Source organism: Podarcis tiliguerta (genome assembly GCF_965153285.1).
Source record: "Podarcis tiliguerta genome assembly, chromosome: 16".
Lineage (NCBI taxonomy): Eukaryota > Metazoa > Chordata > Lepidosauria > Squamata > Lacertidae > Podarcis > Podarcis tiliguerta.
In genome coordinates this window covers 6,332,885-6,359,462 of record NC_139549.1, presented here as the reverse complement: position 1 = coordinate 6,359,462, position 26,578 = coordinate 6,332,885, and the positions used below count along the sequence as shown (strand labels likewise).

At 43.7% G+C, this 26,578-nt stretch overlaps 1 protein-coding gene and 2 long non-coding RNA genes across 3 annotated transcripts; 2 read left to right on the top strand and 1 right to left on the bottom strand.

Annotated features, from left to right (window-relative positions):
• Nucleotides 1-11,438: 11,438 nt before the first annotated feature.
• LOC310666297 lies at nucleotides 11,439-16,025 on the bottom strand. Its single transcript, XR_014505864.1, has 3 exons — nucleotides 15,812-16,025; nucleotides 13,789-13,919; nucleotides 11,439-11,984 (listed from the first exon to the last, which is right to left on the bottom strand). It is a non-coding gene; the product is annotated as an uncharacterized lncRNA (long non-coding RNA).
• Nucleotides 16,026-16,651: 626 nt separating this feature from the next.
• LOC310666282 lies at nucleotides 16,652-19,865 on the top strand. Its single transcript, XR_014505847.1, has 3 exons — nucleotides 16,652-17,660; nucleotides 18,762-18,857; nucleotides 19,824-19,865. It is a non-coding gene; the product is annotated as an uncharacterized lncRNA (long non-coding RNA).
• Nucleotides 19,866-21,125: 1,260 nt separating this feature from the next.
• LOC310666113 (uncharacterized protein) lies at nucleotides 21,126-22,585 on the top strand (the record flags this gene model as incomplete). Its single annotated transcript, XM_083416723.1, has 1 exon — nucleotides 21,126-22,585. The coding sequence occupies one exon, from the start codon at nucleotides 21,126-21,128 to the stop codon at nucleotides 22,239-22,241; it is 1,116 nt and encodes a 371-aa protein (XP_083272849.1). The 3' UTR covers nucleotides 22,242-22,585.
• Between the last annotated feature and the right edge of the window lie 3,993 nt (nucleotides 22,586-26,578).

Here is a 26,578-nt window from a genome sequence, read left to right as displayed (position 1 = left end):
TATTAGGAAATGCACACTTCGAGTGAGGATTAGCAAGAAGGAGGTAAATAATATATGGGTGTGTGTCGTGTGTCTCTCCTTCCTGCTTTGCCGCAGACATTACCTTGGTCAGGACGAATGCTTTGCATAATTAGCACTGTGATCAGTACAGAATCTGATTGCAACTGATCAGAAAAAAATACTCTAATTTTATTATGTATGGAGATGAGATTTGTTTTGTCTTTTGTCTTTTTTCCTCTTTCACCCCTTTTCCTTCTTATTTCCTCCCCCATCTCTTTTTGTTGTTGTTGTTTTGTTTTTTCTAATTGTTTCTTCTTCTTTTCTTTTGTAGGAGTACTATGATCAGGGCCTTTATCAAGGTCAAGGGACTGTATACTCATTGGGGTGGAAGATGATTGATGGAGCACCTTGGGTAAGAGGCAAGGAAATGTTGGTCTCCCAAAATGAGAGGTTGGGATGAGAAAGGAAATATCTCAGGTGAGAGTCGGGAGAAGCTACTACCTTCTTTGGGTGGTGAGGGCTAAGAACTACCCTTAAGAGAGGACCCTGGATTCTATTTATTCAATTTGTATTTTATTTTTTGTAGCTGCTATCTTATTGTAGTATGGGAGACTTGACTAAAATCTTACTGGAAAATAGGGAATGTTAACAGGAATAGGGGCCACAAGGGAGTGGGCACATGTCAGCCATGCCTCAACATCTCTGTGATGAATAACAGCTCCTGCGTACTCCACCCCCCTAAATGTAAATTGCTTGTCTCTGTCGAAAAAAAAAAAGAAATCTAAGGAGTGACTGCAAGATTCATGATTATACCTGTTTTGCAATCAGAATGGAGGATCCAAGAGGGACAGGCCCATGATTTGCAAAGATGTGTGCCTCTCAAGTTTGTTGCATAATCTCACCGGCAAAACTCCACCTTCATAATAATCACCTTGGCTGCTAATAAAAATTTAAAATAATAGTAATAAGAAATGTCAGTCCCCATTGGAATGGAGAATATATCAACTAATCTATACAAAGGAGACGAAAAGGGTGGGGACACGGCTTAAATTTAACAAGAGAGTTTGAAATAGAAAGGGCTCATAAAAGGAAAGGAATAGGAGTTTTATGACTCAGGGAATGAGATTACTTCATGTTCTTTCCTTCCTGGGGTAAGGGAAGGTGATTCTGAGGTCATACGTTCTTTGGGATACCGTCTAGTTGAACATGAATGGCACAATGGGTAGTGGAAGGGAGAGAAGTAGGTAGGAAGGAACATCTCCTTTATGAGGACCTCAGAAGCCCTTGCAGGATCGGAGCCTAAGAAGGGTCCTGTAGAAGAACAGCAGGAGATGTCTCAAAATACCAGGAGAACATGATGGGAAAAGGCATGTTGCGTCTACCTTATTAAAACTTGGCATGAAATAATAGAATTATAGGGTTGGGAGAGATTTTGGAGGTCACATAGAGGAGATTCCTATTGTTCTTGTCCCACTCTTGTTTAGAAGGGGTAATGAAGTCATTGTCCAGTTTTGACTGATGTTCCCTCTAACTCTTCCATCACAACAAATATATATTGGCTTGTTTGGAACCCTGCAGCAAGAATGGGGGAACCTGTGGCTTTTCAGATATTGTCAGACTCCCATCAGCCCCAGTCACTGGCCAATGGTCAAGGAGGATGGGAGTTATAGGTCAACAATATTCTTAAACAACAGTTCGAATCCCCACTTAGTCACACAAAGCTCACTTGACATGAAGTTGGGCCAGTCACTGTCTCTCAGCCTAACCTACCTTACTGGTTTGTTATGGGGATTAAATGAGGTGGCGGAGAACCACATATGCCACCTGGAGCTCCTTGGAGGAAAAGGTAGGATACAAATATAATTAACTGAATGAATGAATGAATGAAACAAAACCACAACCTAAAACCAGTACAGCAGCAGTATAAAAACTCTGTTTTTAAATCTAAAAGCGAATAAAACCAGAAAAGACTCAAAACAGGGTCCAATCTTATGCTTCAGGGCAAAAATGATATATCTTTACAAGAAGCCTGAAGCAAGCCATAGTTGCTGCTTTACATATGAAAGAGGAAAGGGAGTTCAACAGCACTGGGGCAACAACACAAAATGTCCCATTTTGGGGTTTCCACCCTATGATATTCTGTAGCATGCAGAGCCATGATTAGATATTTTCCCTAGATGGCCTAAGTGATCTTATTGGGTATGTACAGGGGCAGGAAGTCTTTCAGGTATCCTGGTCTGGACTAGCATGCTCAGAACATGCCCTTTGAAATTAATGCAACACAGAAAGTTTGTTAGAGATCAAGTGAAATACAGTCATAGAATCATAGAATCATAGAGTTGGAAGAGACCACAAGGGCCATCGAGTCCAACCCCCTGCCAAGCATCAGAGCACTCCTGACATATGGTTGTCAAGCCTCTGCTTAAAGACCTCCAAAGAAGGAGACTCCACCACACTCCTTGGCAGCAAATTCCACTGTCGAACAGCTCTTACTGTCATTTTGACAAGGTACCTTCCCTATATATCAGCTTTGTAAATAGAAGTGATGTCAATACTTACTTACTTAAGGAGAGGCTATGTCACAGATAATTGAAGCCTCCGTGATGCCTTCAGCGATTCAATTATTTGACGGTACTGTATCCTTATTCAATTTTTTTCTTATATGTGACATGTTATTTTCCTATAAAACGAATAAAATAGTCTACAAAAAAAGAGAAGGAAATGAATGGACCTACCTTCATCATGCCCATTATTTTCAGTTAGCCTTCTCCCATCTGGATGCAACCCAAAAGATTCCACAAATGGAGGACTCAGGCCTTAATAGGCTCTAAAGGACCTTCATACATACATTGTAAAAATGTAAAGTACATTAAAAAAAATCACTTTGAAGAACATGCAACATCAACCCTCTTTCACAAGATTGATTGACACCTGGACCATAACCTTATGATTTTCGTTAGGGTGGGTCTCCATATTGCGATAACTGCCAAATAAATGACACAGAAACAGGTATAAGGGAATTCTCCATAAAAAAATTACAAGTTCAGCCAAATGTGTAATTAAATCTAGTTTTAACTGGTATTGAACTGACAGTCCACACGCAAAGGGTTTTTTCCATGCACTGGACGGGCTTTAAAAGCATCTGCAGTCTCCGCAAAAGTCTTACATTCACCGAATGCCTTGCACTTGTTCCAGGGCTCACTGCAAGACCAGGTGAGTCTTCTTGACCATGGGAATCCCTTGTGGGTCATAAAATGATGATGAAAGAATAGCTGGAATAAACTCTGCATTGGGTATGTGGAACCTGTGTCCCTCCAGATGTTGTTGGACTCCAGCTCCGATCAGCCATAACCATCATGGCCAATGGATAGGAATGATGGGGGCTATAGTCCAACAAAATCTGGAGGACCTTAGGTTCTTCAATTAATAATAAGAGCAGCATAGAGGTGCAGTGTGGGTGCCATTGTAAAGTGCACATTCTCTGCATTTGCTTTGTGTCGATCTGATGGGAGCATAGGGAAGCCGCCTTGTACAGAGTTGGACCAGTGAACCATCTGCCTCAGTGACAGGCACTAAGTCTCCAGGGTTTCAGAAAGAGGGCATTCTCAGGCCTATCACAGGAGATGCCAGGAATTAAACCTGAGATTTTCTGAATGTGAAACTATGTCATGTCCCAAACAGGGAATCTGAAACCTTTGCGGTCTGGTCAGAATGTGAGAAGAGCACAGCTGGATTGGTTTCTCGCTACCTTGTTACTCCCATTGTAACCTAACTGTACATTAATTGTACACTTTAGCTAAACAAGCTAAAGCTTAGGACCCCACTCTCTTGCCGCCCCCCAAATATACTTCTTAATTGTAAAGGTAAAGGGTAAAGGGACCCCTGACTGTTAAGTCCAGTCGCAGACAACTCTGGGGTTGTGGCACTCATCTTGCGCTATAGGCTGAGGGAGCCAGTGTTTTGTCCGCAGACAGCTTCCGGGTCATGTGGCCAGCATGGCAAAGCCACTTCTAGTGAACCAGAGCAGCACATGGAAACGCCATTTACCTTTCTGCCAGAGCGATACCTATTTATCCACTTGCACTATGACGTGCTTTTGAACTGCTAGGTTGGCAGGAGCAGGGACCGAGCACTGGGAGCTCACCCCATCGTGGGGATTCGAACCACCAACCTTCTGATCAGCAAGCCCAAGGCTCAGTGATTTAGACCACAGCGCAACCCGCGTCCCTCTCAATTATATTTCTTAATTGTATTTCACTATTAATATACTTCTTCTTAATTGTATTTCAGTTCAACAATTACTTTGATAAAATACATTTTTTTTATGTGCAAATGGCTTTAGATACCTATTAGGTCCATAAATTTCCATATAGAATATATTCAACACAAAAAAACCAGTGACAATTGTTGTTGACAAAGGACAACTAGACATAGAAAGGGCCCCTTTACTGTCAGTAGCTTAGGGCCTCATCAAACCTAAATCTGGCCCTGATTGTGCAGGATATACCATATTTTTCGCTCTATAAGATGCACCAGACCACCAGACACACCTAGTTTTTGGAGGAGGAAAACAAGAAAAAAAATATTCTGAATCTCAGAAGCCAGAACAGCAAGAGGGATCGCTGCGCAGTGAAAGCAGCAATCCCTCTTGTTGTTCTGGCTTCTAGGATAGCTGCACAGCCTGCACTCGCTCCATAAGACGTACACATATTTCCCCTTACTTTTTAGGAGGGAAAAAGTGAGTCTTATAGTGCAAAAAATACGGTAAATCACGCCAACAAATGAAATAAAAGAGATAAATAGAGATGGCAGTCGAGCAACAGACATTTGAGCAACTTGTAAAATAGCTGCAAGTAAACAAACAAACAGAAAGGGTAATGCTCTTGAATACCAGTTGCTGGAAACTGCAGAAAGGGAAATTTGCTTTTTGTGCTCAGGTCTGTCTTGCGCATTTGCCACAAAGGCATCTGGTCAGCCACTGTGAGAACAGTATGCAGGATTTGATGGGGCATTGGCCTCATCCGGCAAGCTCTTCTTACATTCTTATGATTAGTTTCAGAGGACCCTGTGGTTTCCGGTCCTCAAATGATACATAGTTGATATTGTTTCTTCCCTGGCTGCATCATGATTCCTTTACATTGAAACGAATAGGGTAGAATAATGTGAAGACAACCTAGCGTGCATAATGTATGCAATTCATTATGTAAATAACACAATGTAAGTGAATTTACCACAGCAGAGAGTGAGATGAATGACATAGTTTTTGGTGAAGATGAACTGCAGGAGGAGGAAAACCACACTGCGTGTGACAGATACAGAGCAGAGCAGAAAGCAATGCCCTCTTAAATCTTTCATCAGAATGGGAAATGTTTGTCCACAAGATTAATGGATAAAGAATGTCACAGACATGAGTGTTGTTTGGAACTATCATGTTTTATGTTTTCTTCTAGAGAGGGGGGGGAGAAAGAAGTCCATTGTGCTCTGAGGAAAGGAGTTTTATACTTGTGCATCCAATATTTTACAAATAACATGAGAATCATGGGCAATTTCTTCCCCCGTGTCAGTTTTGGCTGGAATTCTCTGACATCCTTACCTATAATGCTTTCACATTAGTATAAAATACATGTATATTTTATTGTATTGGTATTTGTTGTTCCAGAACCATTGATTCCATAAATTTATTTGGTTGCTCATTACAGATTCTTCTAAAATGCGTTAATTTAATCATCGCTATGATATTGTGGTGTTTTTCTTCCAAACTGTTGCTTACTGCTGAGGGATTCCTTTAATTCCAGTTTTTAGTTATGCAGATTTTTTAATTGTTGCCTTTAAGAGCTTAGCTATTGTGTCCAAATCGACACCTAGCACTTGACCTTTCGAGAAACCCAGAAACATCATTTTGGGCTTTAGAGAAGTGGCCTACCATCTGGCCCACAAGGACTTTTCAGCCAAGTCACGCTCACCTACCTTATATCTGACATTGCATATGGCATTAGGTATTGTACAGGTAAAGATGGGGCTTGGCTGAAATGATGTTTGCAGGCAGGACCAATCAATTGAAAGCTGTGTTCAAAGCACAGTGACACCTTTAGAAGCTCCTCTCAAAGCATTCTCTCGTCCTGCACTTTGCACAGGGCTTCTAAAGATCAAAAATCAGCCCCTAGAACTGGGCAATTGGCGCTTCTTGGAGCTTTCCTGGTTATCATCAGTGCCAGGCAATCTCATCAAGACCTATCAATGGGTTACTTTGCACAGGACCCCCTCAAACCTTGATCTTGCCCAGTGTACAGTTATAAGTAGTAACAGTAATGGTAGTATTCATCCATCTGTGACCCTATTTGGACAGAAATAACCTGGCTTTTGTTGTCTATGGTCTGGTAAACTCTAGGTTAGATTACTGCAATGTTAACTGCTAGGGTCTGCCTTTGGAGACAGTAGAGAAACTGCAGGTAGTGCAGAATACAGGGGTGAGATTACCACTTGGAACCAGAACCACATGTACCTTACTTTACATTCCATGATGGAGGGAAGGCAGGCAGAATAATACTGTAAGCAATAATAAAAAATATCTCTGCTATCTCTTTTAGAACACTCTGAAGGATGTCTTCCCAGCAATCCCAGTGCCCAACCAACCCGCAGCCATGCCAAGACAACCCACAGAAATGTCCACCAAAGCAAGATGCTGATTGCACTCCACCAAAAACGTGCTCACCTCCCCAGGATCAACAGAAGAAGGCACCTCCATCCTGTCCACAGAATCCAAAATAACATCTCCTGGAGTTAAGAAGAGAGAAGGCAATTGGTGGGGCCAATGTCAAAAGTGGACTGCTTCGTTTCCACATGCTCATAACTAAAAACTCAGGTGCTGATTACAGAATTTTCACTGTGGCATCTGGTCGGCCACTATGAGAACAGGAAACGGGACTAGATGGGCCTTTGGTCCAGTCCATATTGTGCTTGATATTAGTCCAAATCCACATGATTCTGCTTTGCAACCCCAATGCTGTGAAGAGATAACCCAGCATTGATGCTCAATTGGCTTGCAAGATATTACATAATATACAGGACTCACTTTGCCTTTCTCTTTTCCATTCTGGAAGAAAACATAAAACATGATATTTTATAATAAAAAACACACACTCATGATTTGACAAGTCATTTATCTTGTGGAAAATAATTTACTGTCCTGTTGAGATTGAAACAAAGAGGTTTCCTGCCTTGTGGTGTCTTTATTTTTTTGGGAGGGCATGGGAAGTTAAGTTTTGAAAAATCCTTTTGGGACAGAATCCTCCAAAATAAATTTGGACATGAGCCCACACATGCTCAACTGGTCCATGTGGGGTCTGGGTTCTTTGCTATTTTTTATTTCAAATTAAAAAGAGAGAGCCCCTAGTCTTTTTGATTTGTTGAAAATATAAAGAAAAGTAAAAAGAAAATCCTGTGAACAGGAGTTACATGTGTGTTTGTTGACAGCTCTTCCAGGTACGTTGAGCAGTTAGTTACATGCACAAAATATAATACAATTTATCTATATCTGGGCAACAGCTCCATGGGACACCTGTAAAATGTCACCCAGGCTTAGCATAAATTATGTGTGACAGATCAGGTGCTCACTGATAATATGAAGTTAAGCAAGACTGAAGAACATGGCACAGGTAAACTTGAGTAATGAGCAATCCCTAAGTAGGTGGACTTTGAATGAGGCAGAGTAGCAGGCCCAGCATCAGCACCTGCTATGGAAACCCCTGGTGGCCCAGAAGGACCTGTAAATGGGACAGCATTTCGTTTGCATGGAGAAGCTCCCAGGTACAATCCCCAACAATTCTTGGTAGGGCTGGGAGAGAAACTCTGGAGAGCTGCTTCCAGTCAGTGTGTAGACAATACTTAGCTAGATAGACCAAAGGTTTGACTCAGTAAAAGGTTAAAAAAAAAAAAAAAAAGGTAAAGGACCCCTGGACAGTTACGGTATGTCCAGTGGTGGTGCATGGTGCTCATCTCACTTTGGACCAAGGGAGCCAGTGTTTGTCCACAGACAGCTTTCCGGGGCATATGGCCAACATGACTAAACCGCTTCTGGTGCAACGGGACACCGTGATGGAAACCAGAGCGCATAGAAATGCCACTGACCTTCCCACTGCAGTGGTACCTATTTATCTACTTGCACTGACATGTTTTAGAATTGTTAGGTTGGCAGAAGCTGGGATAGAGCAATGGGAGCTCCTTCCATTGTGGGGATTCAAAGCACCAACCTTCTGATCAGCAAGCTCAGTGGTTTAGACCACAGCGCCACTCGTATTCCTATTTTGACTCAGTGTAAGGTAGCTTCCCATGTTAATAATAATAATAATAATAATAATAATAATAATAATAATAATAATTTATTGTTTATACCTTGCCCATCTGGCTGAGTTTCCCAGCCACTCTGGGCGACTCCCAATCGAGTGTTAAAACAATGCAGCATTAAATATTAAAAATTTCCCTAAACAGGGCTGTCTTAAGATGTCTTTTAAAAATAGGATAGCTGCTTATTTCCTTGACCTCTGATGGGAGGGCATTCCACAGGGCGGGCACCACTACCGAGAAGGCCCTCTGTCTGGTTCCCTGTAACCTCACTTCTCTCAGTAGGGAACTGCCAGAAGGCCTTTGGTGCTGGATCTCAGTGTCCGGGCTGAATGATGGGGATTCTACTTCCTATCAAAGTAGAATTGCCCTTTACCAGCTTTGGCAGGTAAGACAGCTATGGCTGTTCCTGGACCAAGATGGTCTGGCTTCTGGCAACCATCTTCTGGTACCCTGCAGGTCGACAGCTCCTGCATCCCTAGCCATTGGCCAACTTGGTTGGATCTGATGGCATTTGTAGTCCATAATGGTATCTGGAAGGTACCAGGTTGTGAAGGGATGCACTCATTCTGCTTGTATTTCTCTGCCATCTTGAGCATTCTCCAAGTACACTTCAGGTGTTTCAAATTTATTTATTTATTTATTAAATAAATCAAGCAACCAATTAATTAATTGCATTTACATCTCGCTTTTCTTCTTCTTCATGGAGTTCAAGATGGCATGCATGGCTCTTGCCCTTCTCGTTTAATCCACACAATAACCCTGAAAGATAGGTTAGGGTAAGAGGCAGTAACTGGTCTAAGGTCACACTCAGTGAGCATCATGACTGTGTGCCATGGACTGGCTTGATGAAGAGGAAAGATGAAAGGTATGAGCTGGGGAACCCCCAAGGGATGAAAGCTCAGAGCCAGGGGACTGGTGGTGGGATGAACATGAGTGGTCAGAGGGAGAACAGGGAGAAGAGTGGGAAGAGGAGGTGTTGGAAGCTAAAGGGGCAACAGGGTTTAGTGAGCAGGAGGAGGTTGGGGCAGAGAGCAGTCCAGGCTCAGAGTCAACTTCTAGGAAGAAGAAGAAGAAGAAGAAGAAGAAGAAGAAGAAGAAGAAGAAGAAGAAGAAGAAGAAGAAGAAGAAGAAGAAGTTTGGATTTGATATCCCGCCTAAGGATATCACACAAAGGATATCACACACAAAGCGGCTAGCAATCTCCTTTCCCTCCCCCCCCCTAACAAACACTCTGTGAGGTGAGTGGGGCTGAGAGACTGCAGAGAAGTGTGACTAGCCCAAGGTCACCCAGCAGCTGCATGTGGAGGAGTGGGGAAGCGAACCCGGTTCACCAGATTACGAGTCTACCGCTCTTAACCACTACACCACACTGGAGAGGGGCCAAGAGGCATTGATGAGACAGGCTGCTGAAAAATCCAGGCAGTCTCCCCTTCCTACTGCAATCAGCTCCCTTCTCTCTGGCCCCACCCCAAGTCTGGTAGAACATGCAAATAAATGAAAAGGGCAGGGTTTGGTTGTACGCAAGCCTAGAGAGTGGTGGGAACGCAGGGACCCTCAGTCCTCACAACTACCACATTGGGGCAAGATTTACTGGAATTGTTGGAATCACTAGGCCTGTGCTGCTTTGGTTTCTTGAATAAAGAGTTAACTTCACTGACACCGTGTTGGCTTTTTTGCTGACCTGTGCTTTAATTGTTGTGACCTTGGCTTGAAAGGCGGATAATTAATGATCATTATCACCATAAGCACCAACCTTCACTTATGAAATCTGTTGGGCCAAGGCATGCTAATGAATTCACCTTGTTGTTTTTGTTTAGTCGTGTCGGACTCTTCATGACCCCATAGACCAACCTTAAATGGCTTTAAAATAGGATTAGACTAATTCATGGTTTTTCAATAGCTATTGACCATGGTAAGCAATTGGAACTTTCAGTGACTGTTCACTTTTCAGTGCTAACTGGGGGGGGAAATAGAAAGGAGGGTGCCTCCATAGAGGAATCTGATTGGCCACTGTGAGAACCTGGATGCTGAGAGACATGGACCATTCCTGCTAATTTAGCTGGTCTCTTCCAGTGTTCTTACCTTATGCTCCGTAACTGAAACCTTCCTCCTGCTTCACCTAAAGAAAACTGACAAAGGCGTCTGCAACCAACTGTATGAGTCAGACAGTTTCCTGTCTCGCCTGCTTGCCTGAAATGAACCTTGTTACATCACTGCCCTATAACAGGTAATGGGCATTTCAAAATAAACAGCAGCTGCTGCAAGGTGTGTAACTATGGGCAGTTTGCGTGGAGCCGCTTTGTGGCATCTTAATATTCAGGCACATTCCTCTACATTAGGGATGTACCTGAAGCTCTCTAGCTGTTGTCAGTCTCCAACTCCCATCACCCTTGGCCATGCTGGAATGAGACTGATGGGAACTGGAGTCCAATAAATAACTAGAGAGCCGTAAGTTCGCCATCTTAAGCCTATAGACCAGCCTTTCTCAACCTGTGGGTTCCCAGATGTCGTTGAACTACAATTCCCATCACTCCTAGCTAGCAAGGCCAGAGCTCAGGGATGATGGGAGTTGTAGTCCAACAACATCTGGGGACCCACAGCTTGAGAACCGCTGCTGTAGACCTTCAGGTATTGATGGATTCCAGCTCCCATCAGTTCCCGTCAGCATGGCCAATGGCTATGAGTGATGGGATTTGTACTCTAACAGCATGTGGAAAGCCACAGGTTCCCCACTGTATATATATCCCCCCGTGCCACCACAAAAAACAGCATGTTCTCAGGGGGAAATAAAGCAGGATAAATAATGTTTGGGGCCCCAGATGCAGCCCCCAAACCATGTGTGTCTCCTTGGAGAGAAAGGTGGGATATAAATGCAAAATGAATTTTTAAAAATGGTACAGAGAGCTTGCCTTTTGCATGCTCACACAACACTTCCCCCTGTTTTATGGAGATGACTGTCTTTTCCCCCTAAGGTGCTGAGGAAGTTACTGACGTATGGCTTTTATCTGCATGCTCTAGCAATTTGATCAGGACTGCTGTAAACTAAAATCTGAGGGGGGAGGGAGAAGACCCCGGTAACATGTTGACGTTGATATCAGGAAAGGTCCTAGAATGTAATGATCTCAGGCAGGCAAGCAAGCCCCAATAAGAATTAACGACTCTCTGGCAGTTTTATAGTAAGTTTATTTATAAATTACATCCAATGGCTCCCAACCTGCCACACTTTGATATGAGTTGGTCACTCTGAGTCTCCGCCCCTGTCACAGCAAAAAGGGTGCCAAAGTCCAGTCCTTCCTCTTCCATTGCATTTTAACCCTTTCAGCTCTTCTGGTTCAGAGAGAAGGAGGGTGGAATTCCCTCCCCCCACCGCTTTCAAAAGAAGAACCCTCTGCACGCTGTTTATCTGCTGGTTGCATAGCAACCCCCTCACTGCCATCTAACTCCCGCCCCCTTCTTGTGAGCTGTCCGAGTCTGCTGCTCTAGCTGAGTCAGGGAACTCTTGGTGAAAGGGAGCTGAGCTCACCCACACCTGCTCTGTCTGCATTCTTTCGTCTCCAGGGTCAGACTCTGACGCTCTTTGTACTAGCAATCCTTCATCTCCAGTGTAGGACTCTTCCTAGGCATTCGATTCAGCCATGTCCCTGACATAGAACATATAATTAAATGGTTGGTCTGTTAGCACTCGGAAAAGGATGTTGTGATTACTAAGACCCAACCTACGTTTCTCAAAAAGAGTTAATGCCAGATGAAACTTCCTTACTTTTTGCATAGAGTTAAAAACTTAGTGGATCAGTAAGGCTGTTGACATGGATTCAGGTAGGTAGCCATGTTGGTCTCACGCAGGACTATATATATATATAGTCCTGTAGCACCTTAAAGACCAACTAAGTTTGTTCTGGGTATAAGCTTTTGTGTACATGCACAGTTTTTCAGATACCTGACCTAGTGGCTGTTGACATAGTTTATCTTCATTTCGGTACAGTGGTACCTCAGGTTACAGATGCTTCAGGTTACAGACGCCACTAACCAAGAAATAGTACCTTGGATTAAGAACTTTGCTTCAGGATGAGAAGAGAAATCGCGCGGCGGCAGTGGAATGCCCCATTAGCTAAAGTGGTACCTCAGGTTAAGAATAGTTTCAGGTTAAGAATGGACCTCCAGAACGAATTAAGTTCTTAACCCGAGGTACCACTGTAAGGCTTTTGACAAAGTGCCCCATTATATTCTTGCTGAGAAGCCATTAAAATGTGGGCTGGACAAAGTTATTGTCAGGTGGATTTCCAGCTATTAATTGACCAAACCCAAACAGTGTTTTCTAATGGTTCCTCATCATCCTGGAAAAAAGTGACAAGTGGGGTGCCATAGTGTTCTGTCCTGGGCCCATAGTTGTTCAGTATCTTTATAAATAACTCAGATGAAGGAACTGAGGGAATTCTCATCAAATTTGCAAATGATACCAAAGGGGGTTAGCCAATGCCTGAAAAGACAGAATCGGAATTTAAGTTGACCTTAACAGGTTGGAGAACTGGGCCCAAACTAACAAAAATGAATTTCAATAGGGGCAAATGTCAGGTTCTTCACCTAGGCAGGAAGAACCAGCTACACAAATATAAAATGGGGGACAACTAGATTGCTAAGGGATCTTAGTAGGCCACAAGCTTCAGGGGAGTCAACAGTGTGAAGTAGCAGCAAAAAGAAAAGCTAATACTATTCTAGGCTGCATTAACAAAAATATAATGTCCAGATTAAGGGAAGTCATCGTCTGCCTTGTTTAGACCTCCACCTGGAGAACTGTGTTCCGTTCTTGGCACCACAATTTAAGAAGGATATTGAGAAGCTGGACTGTGCACATGGGAGGGCAACCAAGATGATAAGGGGTCTGGAAAGCAAGCATTATGAGGAGCAATTGAAGGAATTGGTTATGTTTAGCTTGGAAAAGAGGAGTCTGAGAGGAGATTTGATAGCCATCTTCAAATATCTCAAGGGCTGTCACATGGAAGATGGAATAAGCTTGCTTTCTCCTACTGTGGAGGGTAGGACTCAGCTCAATGGATTCAAGTTACAAGATTCTGACTAAACATCAGGAATAACTTTTGGGTGGTAAGAGCTGTTGAACAGTGGAACAGACTCCATCGGAAGGTGGTGGCCTGTTCTTCACTGGTGGTTTTTAAGCAGAGATTGGGTAGCCATCTGGCATGGATGCTTTAGTTGAGATTCCTGCATTGCAAGGAGTTGGATTAGATGACCCTCATTCTATGAATCATTATATGAGCTGATCTGTGGCCACACACCCAACAGCTGCACAGGAATCTTCTCCCCAATCTTCCATCCATCCCAGCCACCTACTTGTGAGCTTGACTAAGAATGCCTTGGTCTATATTTCCTAATCCACAAACAAACACCAGCATGCAGCAAAGGCAAAATAAGGCTAATTAATGTCCTGACCTTTATCAACCTCTTTCTCTCTCGGTCCCAAGCTGTACTTTACAAACACTGACGGTGATGATAATTGAACTCTCTTCCTTTAATTTGTGGAAATGAATTCTTAGTTGGTTCTTATTAGTCAATTATATCGCCTGGAAGGAATTAGATTGATCAGGCCCTTTCCGTTAATAGCAGTTAACGTGTCTGGCTATAAGGAAATGCCAGCCATCATCTCCAAAGGTTCCGCTACGCACTTGGCTGGCCTTTGGTCAAGTAATATACAGAAATAGCTATAGAAACTGCAAGGGGTTCTTGGTTTGATCTCAGTCTCATGATCCAGGAGAAAGGCCTCTGGTTTCTTCAGAAAGGTGTATTTAAACACTTTTTTCATTTCATTATAGGTCATCTCCCAGAAGGTCTTAATCCTTGGGCACGTCCACCAAAGGTGAAAGAATGTACCTTCAGTTTCTTTACATTTCCAACATTTATTATCGGGCAAATGATAATTTTTTGCTAACCTGACTGGTGTCATGTACCATCTGTATATCATTTTCATTATATTCTCTCTTAAGGCATTAGATGCCGTGAATTTCATACCAGTGGTCCATAACCGTTCCCAGTCAGCCAGCATTATATTATGACCAATGTCTTGTGCCCATTTAATCATTGCAGATTTCACTGTCTCATCCTGTGTATTCCATTTCAACAGCAAGTTATACATTCTTGACAGAATCTTAATTTTGGGTTCTAGCAGTTCTGTTTCTAATTTTGATTTTTCCACCTGGAAACCAATTTTCCTATCCTATCTATCCCTACCTCTGTTTCTCTTTCCTTTCTCTATTGCAGTGGTGGGGAATCTTGGAGTCTCCAGATATTGCTGTATTCAAACTCCCATTGGCACCAAGTAGCATGGCCCATAGTCAACGATGATTCCCTCACCCCTGCTCTATTGTCTTCCATCTGATCATTTCTGGATTATAAGCCTGACAGATCAAGGACAAGTTCTCTGATATGTTGTAAGGTTTGATGCACATAGATGGCACAATATAAATTCATGATGATATCTGCAGCCATTTTCTTACTGGAAAGTGTACATCAGGTACATTATACCTCCAAGTGTTCAACCATGTTGGTTATCGGTTGAAGGTAGTGGTGGTTGGAAGGGAGAAATCCCTTAAAGTCAGAAAACTTATTTTTTTTTTTAAAAAAATGTTCTATTTTATAAGGACTGAGGAAGCCCTTTGGGGGAGAAGCAAGGGAGATATCTGGAAACCTTGTTCTGCACAAGTTAGCAGTTTGTACCTGCACCAGCCAGCTTGTGCCAGCAGTCAACATCAGCTGTGTTGTTCTTGTTACCTTGAGGACTTTTCTGTTTTTACTGAAGAAGAAGAAGAAGAGTTTGGATTTGATATTCCACTTTATCACTACCCGAAGGAGTCTCAAGTGGTTAACATTCTCCTTTCCCTTCCTCCCCCACAACAAACACTCTGTGAGGTGAGTGGGGCTGAGAGACTTCAGAGAAGTGTGACTAGTCCAAGGTCACCCAGCAGCTGCATGTGGAGGAGCAGAGACGCGAACCTGGTTCCCCAGATTACGAATCTACTGCTCTTAACCACTACACCAAACTGGCTCTCGAAGGATTGTGTTATACAGGAACTTACAAGAAGCAACAATAAGAAAGCCTAAGGATGTGTTATACAGGAAGTCACAAAAAGAAACAAGAAGAAAAGAAGAAATGTATTACCATAGGTTAAATACAGTATATATGAACTGTATAGGTCACACATACTGGACTAGACCTATACGTTAGGAAATAACCAATAAAATGTTCACAGATTATTATTCAGCCTGTTGCGCTTTGTGTGTTGTGATAACTGTATTTGCATAGCAAGGTATTGAATTTCTTTTGACAGAGCTGTAATCAGGCAACGTTCAACCATGTTGATTATCAGTTGAAGGTAGTGTTGGTTGGAAGGGGAAAATCCCTTGAAGTCAGAAAACTTATTTTTTTATATGTTCTATTTTATAATGTATAGTCGTTTACCTGGGTTTTCGAACAGCTTAGTTCTCGAACGTTTTTGCTCCCAAACGTCGCAAACCTGGAAGTGACTGTTCTGGTTTGCGAACTATTTTTGTAAGCCGAACATCCGACGGGGCTTCCGTGGCTTCTGATTGGCTGCAGGAGCTACCTGAAGCCAATCAGAATCTGCGCTTTGGTTTTCAAATGTTTTGAAAGTCAAACGGACTTCCAGAATGGATTCCGTTCAACTTCCAAGGTATGACTGTATATAAACAATTATAAGAACAGGTGAAAAGGAATTTAAAATGAATAAAGATACAAATGACCAAAGTAACAAATATAGATACAAATCAGTTAAGTAACAAAGTCCTGTTTATGAAAGAAAAAAAAAGTGGGAATAATTGTACTCTGCTAATTTAAATGAATTTGGCATGCTAGCAGGTTTTAAGGTTAATCATCAAAAAACCCAAGAATACAACATATGACAACAGAAGATCAAAAGACATTAATGGAGAAAACTGAATTTCAAATTGGAACAAAGTAAAGTATTTGGGCATTACCATGACAAATATAAATTGTATGTTGTTTCAAAATAATTATGTTAAGACATGGATGGAAATTAAAAAGATATGTTAAGTTGGGAGAAATTAATATTGTCCTTGGTGGGTAGAATTTTTGTGATAAAGATGAATATATTGCCCAGAATGATGTTTTTGTTTCATTACAGCTAATGACTTACAGTGCCATTCAAACAATGGCAAAAAGACTTATCAAGGTTTTGTGAAGGTGGGGGGGATGGACCACGTTTTAAAATATTACAAGATGCAAAGGAAAAGGGAGTATTGAGTGTACCAAACCTAAAACTGTATTTTTCAGCCCGTTGTATAGTGTGGATGCAGGACTGGATGAGATTGAGAAATAAGAGACTCCTGGAAACAGAAGGACATGACCTAAAGTTTGTATGGCGTGGATATTTGTGGCACCACAAAGTTAAAGTGGACTATAAAAATCACTTTATTATATGTGTCATATTAATAATTTGGAATAAATACAAGCCTAGATTGTGCCAAAAGACACCGTTATGGATGTCATCACAAGAAGCTTTCTACAGAAAAGAGATAAAATGCAAAGAGAAATATACAACATGCCAAGATTTTTAAAATTGCATCAAGGAGACTATAAAATTAAAAGAAGACAACAGCCAATAGAGGAAGGTTATAATTTTCAGTGATTTTCTTATATGCAATTAGCAGAGAGGTTTAAATTGGATAAAAACACATTTGGTATAGATATAGAACAAGGAAAGACAGGCTTTGAAACTCAACTGAGAGCAGAGAATGAACATGTTGCTGCAAAAATGTATAAATTTTTGTTGAAATTCAAAGCTGAAGAAGAACAAGTTAAAGAATGTATGATTAATTGGGCAAAATATTTTTGTTATAATATACAGGTGGAACAGGTGGAGTATATGCGGACTAAAGGGTTAAAATTTACGTTGTGTTACAATCTTTAAGAGAACTTTTATAAAATGATGCATCATTTGTATTTAACTCCTGAGAAATTGTTTAGAATATACTGAAGTGTTTCAGGTATTTTCTGGAAGTGCCAAGAACATGGGGAGACATTTGATAGTGTTTGGTGGACATCTGAAAAGGCTAAAAATACAAATACATACATTGAAACAGAAGATTTTAAAGGTTAATATCCAACTGAAACCAGAACTTTTTTCTTTTATGGTTAATGGATACATAATTGGAAAGGTTTATGGAAGATTATTCCACTATATGATTAGCAAGATTGTTGTACTCACAAAGTTGGAAAGACACAGCTCTACCTACTACGGAAGAATGACTGATAAAATTATTGGACTTAGGTGAGATGGCAAAGTTAACGCTTAATTTGAGCAAAATCATTATTGACCCTTATTAAGAATTTGAAGGAGGGACGCGGGTGGCGCTGTGGGTTAAACCACTGAGCCTAGGGCTTGCCGATCAGAAGGTCGGTGGTCCGAATCCCTGCAACGGGGTGAGCTCCCATTGTTTGGTCCCAGCTCCTGCCAACCTAGCAGTTCAAAAGCCCATCAAAGTACAAGTAGATAAATAGGTACCGCTCAGGTGGGAAGGTAAACGGCGTTTCCGTGCGCTGCTCTGGTTCACCAGAAGTGGCTTAGTCATGCTGGCCACATGACCCGGAAGTTGTACGCCGGCTCCCTCAGCCAATAAAGCGAGATGAGCGCCGAAACCCCTGGACCTAATGGTCAGGGGTCCCTTTACCTTTAAGAATTGGAAATTTCTTATGGACTTTATGGATGAAAAAGAAAATGAACTTGTAATATTTGGATCTGAAGATTAAAAAAGTATTGGCTTATAGAAAATAGAACAGTTGGGTGTCAATGAGTGAATATTAAATTTAGCTGACTTTTTTCTATTTCCTTTCTTTTCTCTCTTTTTTCCTTTTTCTTTCTTTCCTTCCCCCTCCTCTCCCCTTCCCTTTTCTTTGCTCCTGTTCCATTTTAGATTAGATTTTAAAATTATTTATTTTATTCTGGTGTATTGGATATAAACTTTTGCATATCTTTTGGCAAGTAAATAAAAAGAAAGAGAAAGAGAAACTGTATTTTGCTCAATTCTAGTAGCAATATTATGTTGGGAGCAGCCCAAAGTGACTGGGGCAACATAGTCACATGGGTGGCATTTAAGTAATAAAATTGTTGTTATTATGGAAATAAGGAGACTGGGTTTACACATTTCTGGCACACCTGCAAGGACTCTTTCAGTGCCCCAAACAGGCTGCATTTAGCCAAGGAATTAGGTGGAGCTCATGATTAATTAATCATGTTTATTTATCAACAATTATAGCAATGACAGACGTCAATCTCTTGCCTTTGTTATGCATCTAAGACTAGAAAGTCCAGTCATTAGGCAGGGAGTAAATATGCAAGTCATCATGCCCAGGGGTGTATCATATCCCGTAGGAGAGGCCTTGAGATGGTATAAAAAGTTATCTGGACCCAATGATGTCTTCATTCACTCACTTTCAACCTCTCAGCTGGTTCCTGTCTCTGGAGAGGGTAAGTCAAGTCCGTATGCTTGCATGCATTTGACCGATAACAGAACTAAGTCATTCAGCTGGAGTTGAATATGGAAGATGAACTAATTATAAAACGATAGTTTCTGTTGTGCAAGAGGATGTTTTAGAGAATGGGTTTTGATGCAATCAACGACTACTTAAGAGACATTTATATATGATAATATATTTCTAGTGCAATGTAAATAAGCAGTTATGGATAGGGTTAGCAAATAGACAAAGATGCACCACAGATTTGATTTTGAAACCACATTCAATGCTCCATTTAGAGGTTGCCGCCATAACTCTGTACAATGGTACCTCAGGTTACAGGTACTTCAGATTACAGACTCTGCTAACCCAGAAATAGTACCTCAGGTTAAGAACTTTGCTTCAGGAAGAGAACAGAAATCATGCTCTGGTGGCGCGGTGGCAGTGGGAGGCCCCATTAGCTAAAGTGGTACCTCAGGTTAAGAACAGTTTTGGTTAAGAACGGACCTCCGGAACCAGTTCTTAACCAGAGGTACCATTGTCTAGACATTTCATTTTCAATGAGTCAAACAGTAATCAATTTGCAGTAGCAGTTTGGTTTTGACACTGGAATTCATATTGCATGTCTTACATTGATTCCTTTTTGTTCGGATTTGCATGCCCCTTTGAGATTTTGGTATATAAAACAAGAGGATACAATTGGCTTTGCCATATTGCAATGCCATTACCTCCATTGTATGCTCCGTATTGTTGTCTGGATGAAAAGTCTCCTTGAGCTTTGGGGATGATTCTTGTGTGCCTGGATGAAGAAGAGGGAGTGGTTTGGGAGTGTGTGCAGAAACCAGCCTACTGCACAAAGGTGAAGTTTGCCTTTGCTGCCACACCCACTTTTGCTCCTGTCTCCTCCTCCCACTGCCATGTGAACCCTTGGAAGGTTGTTGGTGCATGAAAGGCTGATTTTGTCTTATTTATCTTCCAGAGCTAAACCACCAGAAGGAAAACAAAACAGGAGAAAGAACACGCTACACACCAACATAGGAAGATGAGTTCTATGCAGCAAAAGCAGGGTGGTGGCTCCTGCTGTGGAGGAGGAGGTGGAGGAGGTGGCGGCGGCGGTGGAGGTGGCAGCTCATGCTGTGGAAGTAGTGGAGGAGGTTCCATCAGCTATCAAGGCCAAGGAGGGTCATCAGGCTGCTGTTGCTGTTGTGGCGGAGGCGGAGGCAGTGGTGGAGGAGGCAGTGGTGGTGGAGGCGGCCAGAAGATCATCATTGTCTCAGGTGGTGGAGGCGGAGGCGGACAAGGCTGCTGTGGAGGAGGATCAAGTGGTGGAGGAGGCAGCATTGGTGGACAGTCTTCAGGATGCTGCATCGGAGGAGGATCTGGTGGGGGACAGGGGGGTGGAATGAGCCAGCAGAAGATCCCATACATGAGCGGCGGATCTGGTGGTGGAGGAGGGATATGCTGTGGAGGGGGTAGCAGTGGGGGTGGAGGAGGATCAGGAGGTGTTAAAATTATTGGTGGGGGATCTGGCGGTGGAGGGGGAGGGGGAGGAGGAGGTGGAAGCTCCGGTGGAATTAAGGTTATAGGTGGGGGATCTGGTGGTGGTGGAGGAGGAGGAGGTGGAGGAGGTGGAAGTTCTGGGGGAATTAAGATTATCGGTGGGGGATCTGGTGGTGGAGGGGGAGGAGGAGATGGAAGCTCTGGTGGAGTTAAGATTATCGGTGGGGGATCTGGTGGTGGTGGTGGAGGAGGAGGAGGTGGAAGTTCTGGTGGAGTTAAGATTATAGGTGGGGGATCTGGTGGTGGTGGAGGAGGAGGAGGTGGAAGCTCTGGTGGAGTTAAGATTATAGGTGGGGGATCTGGTGGTGGAGGGGGAGGAGGAGGAGGTGGAAGCTCTGGTGGAGTTAAGATTATAGGTGGGGGATCTGGTGGTGGAGGGGGAGGAGGAGGAGGTGGAAGCTCTGGTGGAGTTAAGATTATCGGTGGGGGATCTGGTGGTGGTGGTGGAGGAGGAGGTGGAAGTTCTGGTGGAGTTAAGATTATAGGTGGGGGATCTGGTGGTGGTGGTGGAGGAGGAGGTGGAAGTTCTGGTGGAGTTAAGATTATAGGTGGGGGATCTGGTGGTGGAGGGGGAGGAGGAGGAGGAGGTGGAAGCTCTGGTGGAGTTAAGATAATCGGTGGGGGATCTGGTGGTGGAGGGGGAGGAGGAGGAGGAGGTGGAAGCTCTGGTGGAGTTAAGATTATAGGATCAGGGGGTGGCCAGGGCAGTGGTGGCCAGAGCATGGGAGGAGGGTCTGGTGGTGGAATGGGTGGTCAATCTATTGGTTGTGGTGGCCAGAGCATGGGAGGAGGGTCTGGTGGTGGTGGTGGAATGGGTGGTCAATCTATTGGTTGTGGTGGCCAGAGCATGGGAGGAGGGTCTGGTGGTGGAATGGGTGGTCAATCTATTGGTTGTGGTGGCCAGAGCATGGGAGGAGGGTCTGGTGGTGGTGGTGGAATGGGTGGTCAATCTATTGGTTGTGGTGGCCAGAGCATGGGAGGAGGGTCTGGTGGTGGAATGGGTGGTCAATCTATTGGTTGTGGTGGCCAGAGCATGGGAGGAGGGTCTGGTGGTGGAATGGGTGGTCAATCTATTGGTTGTGGTGGCCAGAGCATGGGAGGAGGGTCTGGTGGTGGAATGGGTGGTCAATCAATTGGTTGTGGTGGGCAGAGCTCTGGCAGCAGCATTGGAGGAGGTTCTGGTGGTGGTGGCGGCTCAGGTGGCCAGACCATCATAGTCCCATGTGGTGGAAGTAGTGGCGGCGGCGGTGGCCAGAGCTCTGGCGGCTACATTGGAGGAGGTGGTGGTGGCTCAGGTGGCCAGAGCTCTGGTGGCTGCATTGGAGGAGGCTCTGGTGGTGGTGGTGGTGGCTCAGGTGGCCAGACCATCATAGTCCCATGTGGTGGAAGTAGTGGCAGTGGCGGCGGCCAGAGCTCTGGCGGCTACATTGGAGGAGGTGGTGGTGGCTCAGGTGGCCAGAGCTCTGGTGGCTGCATTGGAGGAGGCTCTGGTGGTGGTGGTGGTGGCTCAGGTGGCCAGACCATCATAGTCCCATGTGGTGGAAGTAGTGGCGGTGGTGGCGGCCAGAGCTCTGGCGGCTACATTGGAGGAGGCTCTGGTGGTGGTTCAGGTGGCCAGAGCTCTGGCTGCTGCATTGGAGGAGGTTCTGGTGGTGGTTCAGGTGGTCAGACCATTATTGTATCAGGAGGCAGTAGTGGAGGAGGTGGCCAAGGTTCTGGGTGCTGCATTGGAGGAGGTTCCAGTGGGGGCTCCATGCAGACAAAGCAAGCTGTTTGCCTCCCACCTGGCCTATCCCAGACCAAGCAATCTTCCCAATGGCCACCCAGCCAGAAGTAAAAGGCTTCCACGTCCTTTGCTTCATTCTACAACAATGTGTTCTTCCGGAAGGAATATGAGACCGAAGTGCCAGTTTATTTCTCCTTGATGTGAAATCCCACCTTAATGTGGAACAGCTTTGCACGTTGCATGCCTTCTCCTCAGTCTCAGTCACAATCCCTTGCTTGTATCTTCTGCATTTCATTTTGTTGGTTTGTTATTGCATGTTCAATGTTTTATTGTCCAAGAAAGAAAGAAATGTTTATTTATGCTGAAGCGGTATTGACAGTATGCCCCTACAGTTTCCTGTTTCAGTCTCCACTACTGCATGGGAGATAATAAAGCTTTCTTGAGAACCTAAATAACCACTATTGAGTTTTTCCTTCTTTCTGTGTAAGAAGAGCCCTGCTAGATCAGACCAAAGCCCCAGCTGTCCAGACAACCTGTTCCCTTCAGTCGCCAATCAGATGCCTCTGGGAAGCCCATAAGGAAAGCACACAGAGACCAGCTGTCCCCTGTTCTTGTTTCTTGACATCTGTTGAAACCACCTCTGAACCAGGAAGTCACATATATCCATTGTGACAGGAAAATTTATTTCATTTCATATATTTATTCATAATAAAAGCTAACAGACTGAATAATAACAGACACAAAATAAAATTAAATAAAAGTAGAAGGGATTATCTAGAACAACATTTATAGGAACATATTTATAGGAACACATTTCCAAAGCAGAACCAGTCCTAAAGATTACTATCACAAGGTTCTAACAGACACAAATGGGCTTACATTATCCTGTATCTTATTACTCCAGTACGTCACAAAAAGACTCAATTTCTCAATGAACACATAGAATCATAGAATCATAGAGTTGGAAGAGACCACAAGGGCCATTGAGTCCAACCCCCTGCCAAGCAGGAAACACCATCAGAGCACTCCTGACATATGGTTGTCAAGCCTCTGCTTAAAGACCTCCAAAGAAGGAGACTCCACCACACTCCTTGGCAGCAAATTCCACTGTCCAACAGCTCTTACTGTCAGGAAGTTCTTCCTAATGTTTAGGTGGAATCTTCTTTCTTGTAGTTTGGATCCATTGCTCCGTGTCCGTTTGTCAATTATTTAGTTGATGCCCTCTCTGGTTCTCACCATATGGCAATAGAGCTTTAGTTGGTTAATTATGACTATGAGCCTTTCACCTATCCGGCACATTCAGCAAAAGGAGATGATTGATCCTGAGACTGTAGCGCATGTTTCCTGTGTCAGCACAACTGCCTACAACAGAAATGGCTCTTCAGATATTGCCTAGCCACAGTCAGCCACCTAACATTATATTAGTGTTGCCGTATTTCAAAAAGTAAAAGCAAGGACACCCCAAACCTTTGATTCTTTGATTGACTTGCCTAACATCCAGGACAAAGCACCACCTTTGGGAAATTCCCCCCGGATGTATGGGTTGGATGTGGTATAGGTCCCAGTTTGGCCTGTGGGGCAGGGCAGCTGTCTACCAGCTCTATCTGGTACGCAAGCTGAGACCCTACCTGCCCATGGACTGTCTTGCCAGGGTGGTGCATGCTCTGGTTATCTCCTGCTTGGACTGCTGCAATGTGCTCTACATGGGGCTACCTGAAGGTGACCTGGAAAGTACAATTAATCCAGAATACGGCAGCTGGAATGGTGACTGGGAGTGGCTGCCGAGACCACATAACACCGGAACTGAAAGAGCTACATTGGCTCCCAGTACGTTTCCAGGCACGATTCAAAGTGTTGGTGCTGACCTTTCAAGCCCTATATGGCCATGGTCCTGTATACCTGAAGGAGTGTCTCCACCCTCATCGTTCAGCCCAGACACTGAGGTCCAGCGCCAAGGGCCTTCTGGCGGTTCCTTCCCTGCAAAAAGTGAACTTACAGGGAACCAGGCAGAGGGCCTTCTCTGTAGTGGCGCCCATCCTGTGGAACGCCCTCCCATCAGATGTCAAAGAAATAAACAACTCTCTGACTTTTAGAAGACATCTGAAGGCAGCCCTGTTTAGGGAAGCTTTTAATATTTGATGAATCACTGTTTTTTAATATTCTGCTGGAAGCCGCCCACAGTGGCTGGGGAAACCCAGCCAGATGGGCAGGGTTAATTTTATTACTATTATTACTATTATTACTATTATTATCTCTAAGCCACACCCACACCTGCCTTCATATGTGATATCAGAGGTGGCACAGAGGTGGCACAGGGAAAGACATGGCTGCCAAGGAATAATCAGGAGTCTTCACATGAGCTCCCTGAGCTTGCTTCAAAAGCAGGGCTCTCTGACAGCACCAACCAGATGACAGGTGTCAATAGCAAGCTCCTGGGCACTTACTACTGCAGCCAAGTGGAGTTTGCACTGGTGTCGAGCTGAATTATTGAGGACAGCACGTCGACACAGACAAGCCATTTTATGCTACGTGTGAACTCTGCAATTATCTGGCAGAGTGGCAGTGCGTGGAGTGGAAGCATGTGGGTGCCATTGGAAGTTTGTCGGAGTGGCAATAAATCAAATTTTTTGCAGGGCCGTTGCAGCAGACTCAGTGGGTCAAAAGATATACGACCCAACAAACTTTAACAACTATTCTGTCACTGCTGATTGGTTGCTTGGCACCAACAGCAAGTCTTTTTGAACAAAAGAAGCTGTGTTATACTGAGTCATGCCCTTGGTCCATCAAGCTCGGTATTGTCCTCATGGCCTGGTTTTCCAGGTTTGCAGACAGGACTGTTTCCCCAGAACTGAACTCAGGATGTTCTGCATGGAAAGCAAATGATCTAACCCTGAGTGATAGCCCCTGTAGCTTCATGGCAGCAGCCACACCCACCTGCTAAAGTTGGCCTGCGTGGACAGGGGGAATTAAGGCTCCGGTCTGAAGGATGGATCCAATTCCTCACTCCTGATCTAAGTAATCATGCTATTAGATGGGCGTGGCCAAGGAGGCAACATTTCACACAGTAATAGTACTTAAATTAAAACCTGCTGCTAGCAAACCTCTTTAGGAATCCAGGATAATGAAGTTACTGTGAAAGACTGCTGTCGAAATAAATTAATTATCCAATTCAAGTTTATGAAAACCAGACAGCTTTCCATGGATGTATGCTCCAGATGAAATCATTACAGTGGGAAGATTAACTCTTTATGCAAATCTCTGTACAAAGAGCAAAAAAAAAAAGCAGGAAATGTTAATTTCAGATATGTTCACTCATAAACCATTCCATCCAATCACTCAATCAATCAATCCCACTTTCTGTATATATAAACATTCATTTCAGCTGTATGCACCTTACCCTAAAATACATTTTTGTATGATTTTGTACATGTTCCCATAATAAGCATTTTTGCCACAATTTTGCCACAATTTCTGTGTAAAACATGCATTTCCGCAGGCAGTTGTTTGAAATGAATCTCCTTTCCTAAAATTCAGTTGCCCACCTGCACTGTATCATACCACTTTAAACAGTCATGCCTTCTACCAAAGAATCTTGGGAGCTGCAGTTTGCCATTGGGAGATCCCTGCTCCCCTCATAGGACTACCATTGGCAAAGTGGTTTAACTATCAATCCATCTTCCCAGGAGCTCTGGGAATCATAGTTCCGTGAGTCAAACAGGGGCCTCCTAATAACTCTCATCACTCTGAACATGCTACTGCTCTCAGGATGGGGCCTCAGAAAAGTGTTGAACCCAGTTAACATGAAGCTTCTGATCCATGTACAGTGGTACCTCAGGTTACATACGCTGCAGGTTACATACACTTCAGGTTACAGATTCCACTTACCCAGAAATAGTGCTTCAGGTTAAGAACTTGGCTTCAGGATGAGAACAGAAATCGTGCTCCGGCAGCGCAGCAGCAGCGGGAGGCCCCATTAGCTAAAGTGGTGCTTCAGGTTAAGAACAGTTTCAGGTTAAGTACGGACCTCCAGGACGAATTAAGTACTTAACCCGAGGTACCACTGTACAAACCCAGGACTGACAGACTTGATCTGGTTGCTTCAAAGAATGTCCTCCAACCCTGGTAGGAACAGCAACAAAACTTGCTCTGTGGATCATTCCTGTTCAAGATGCCTGCCAGCCAGGATCTCATGTAGGAAATTCCATTTTCTTCTTCCATCTAGCCATTATTTCTTTTCTCTCTCACACTTCGACTGATAGTATTCATACCTGCAGGGCATTCTCAATCCTCACTGCATTTTTTTAAATGTATTTTTTCTGGGGGGTTTCTTTGGGTCCCCCCTTTTTCTTCTAAAGTTTCTTGGGCACTCATCCAGACCTTTGGGTTCCCCTAGCAATGAAGATGCTTGGGTAGTGCTGGGTAGTGTTGTTTCAGATACATAAAGAGAG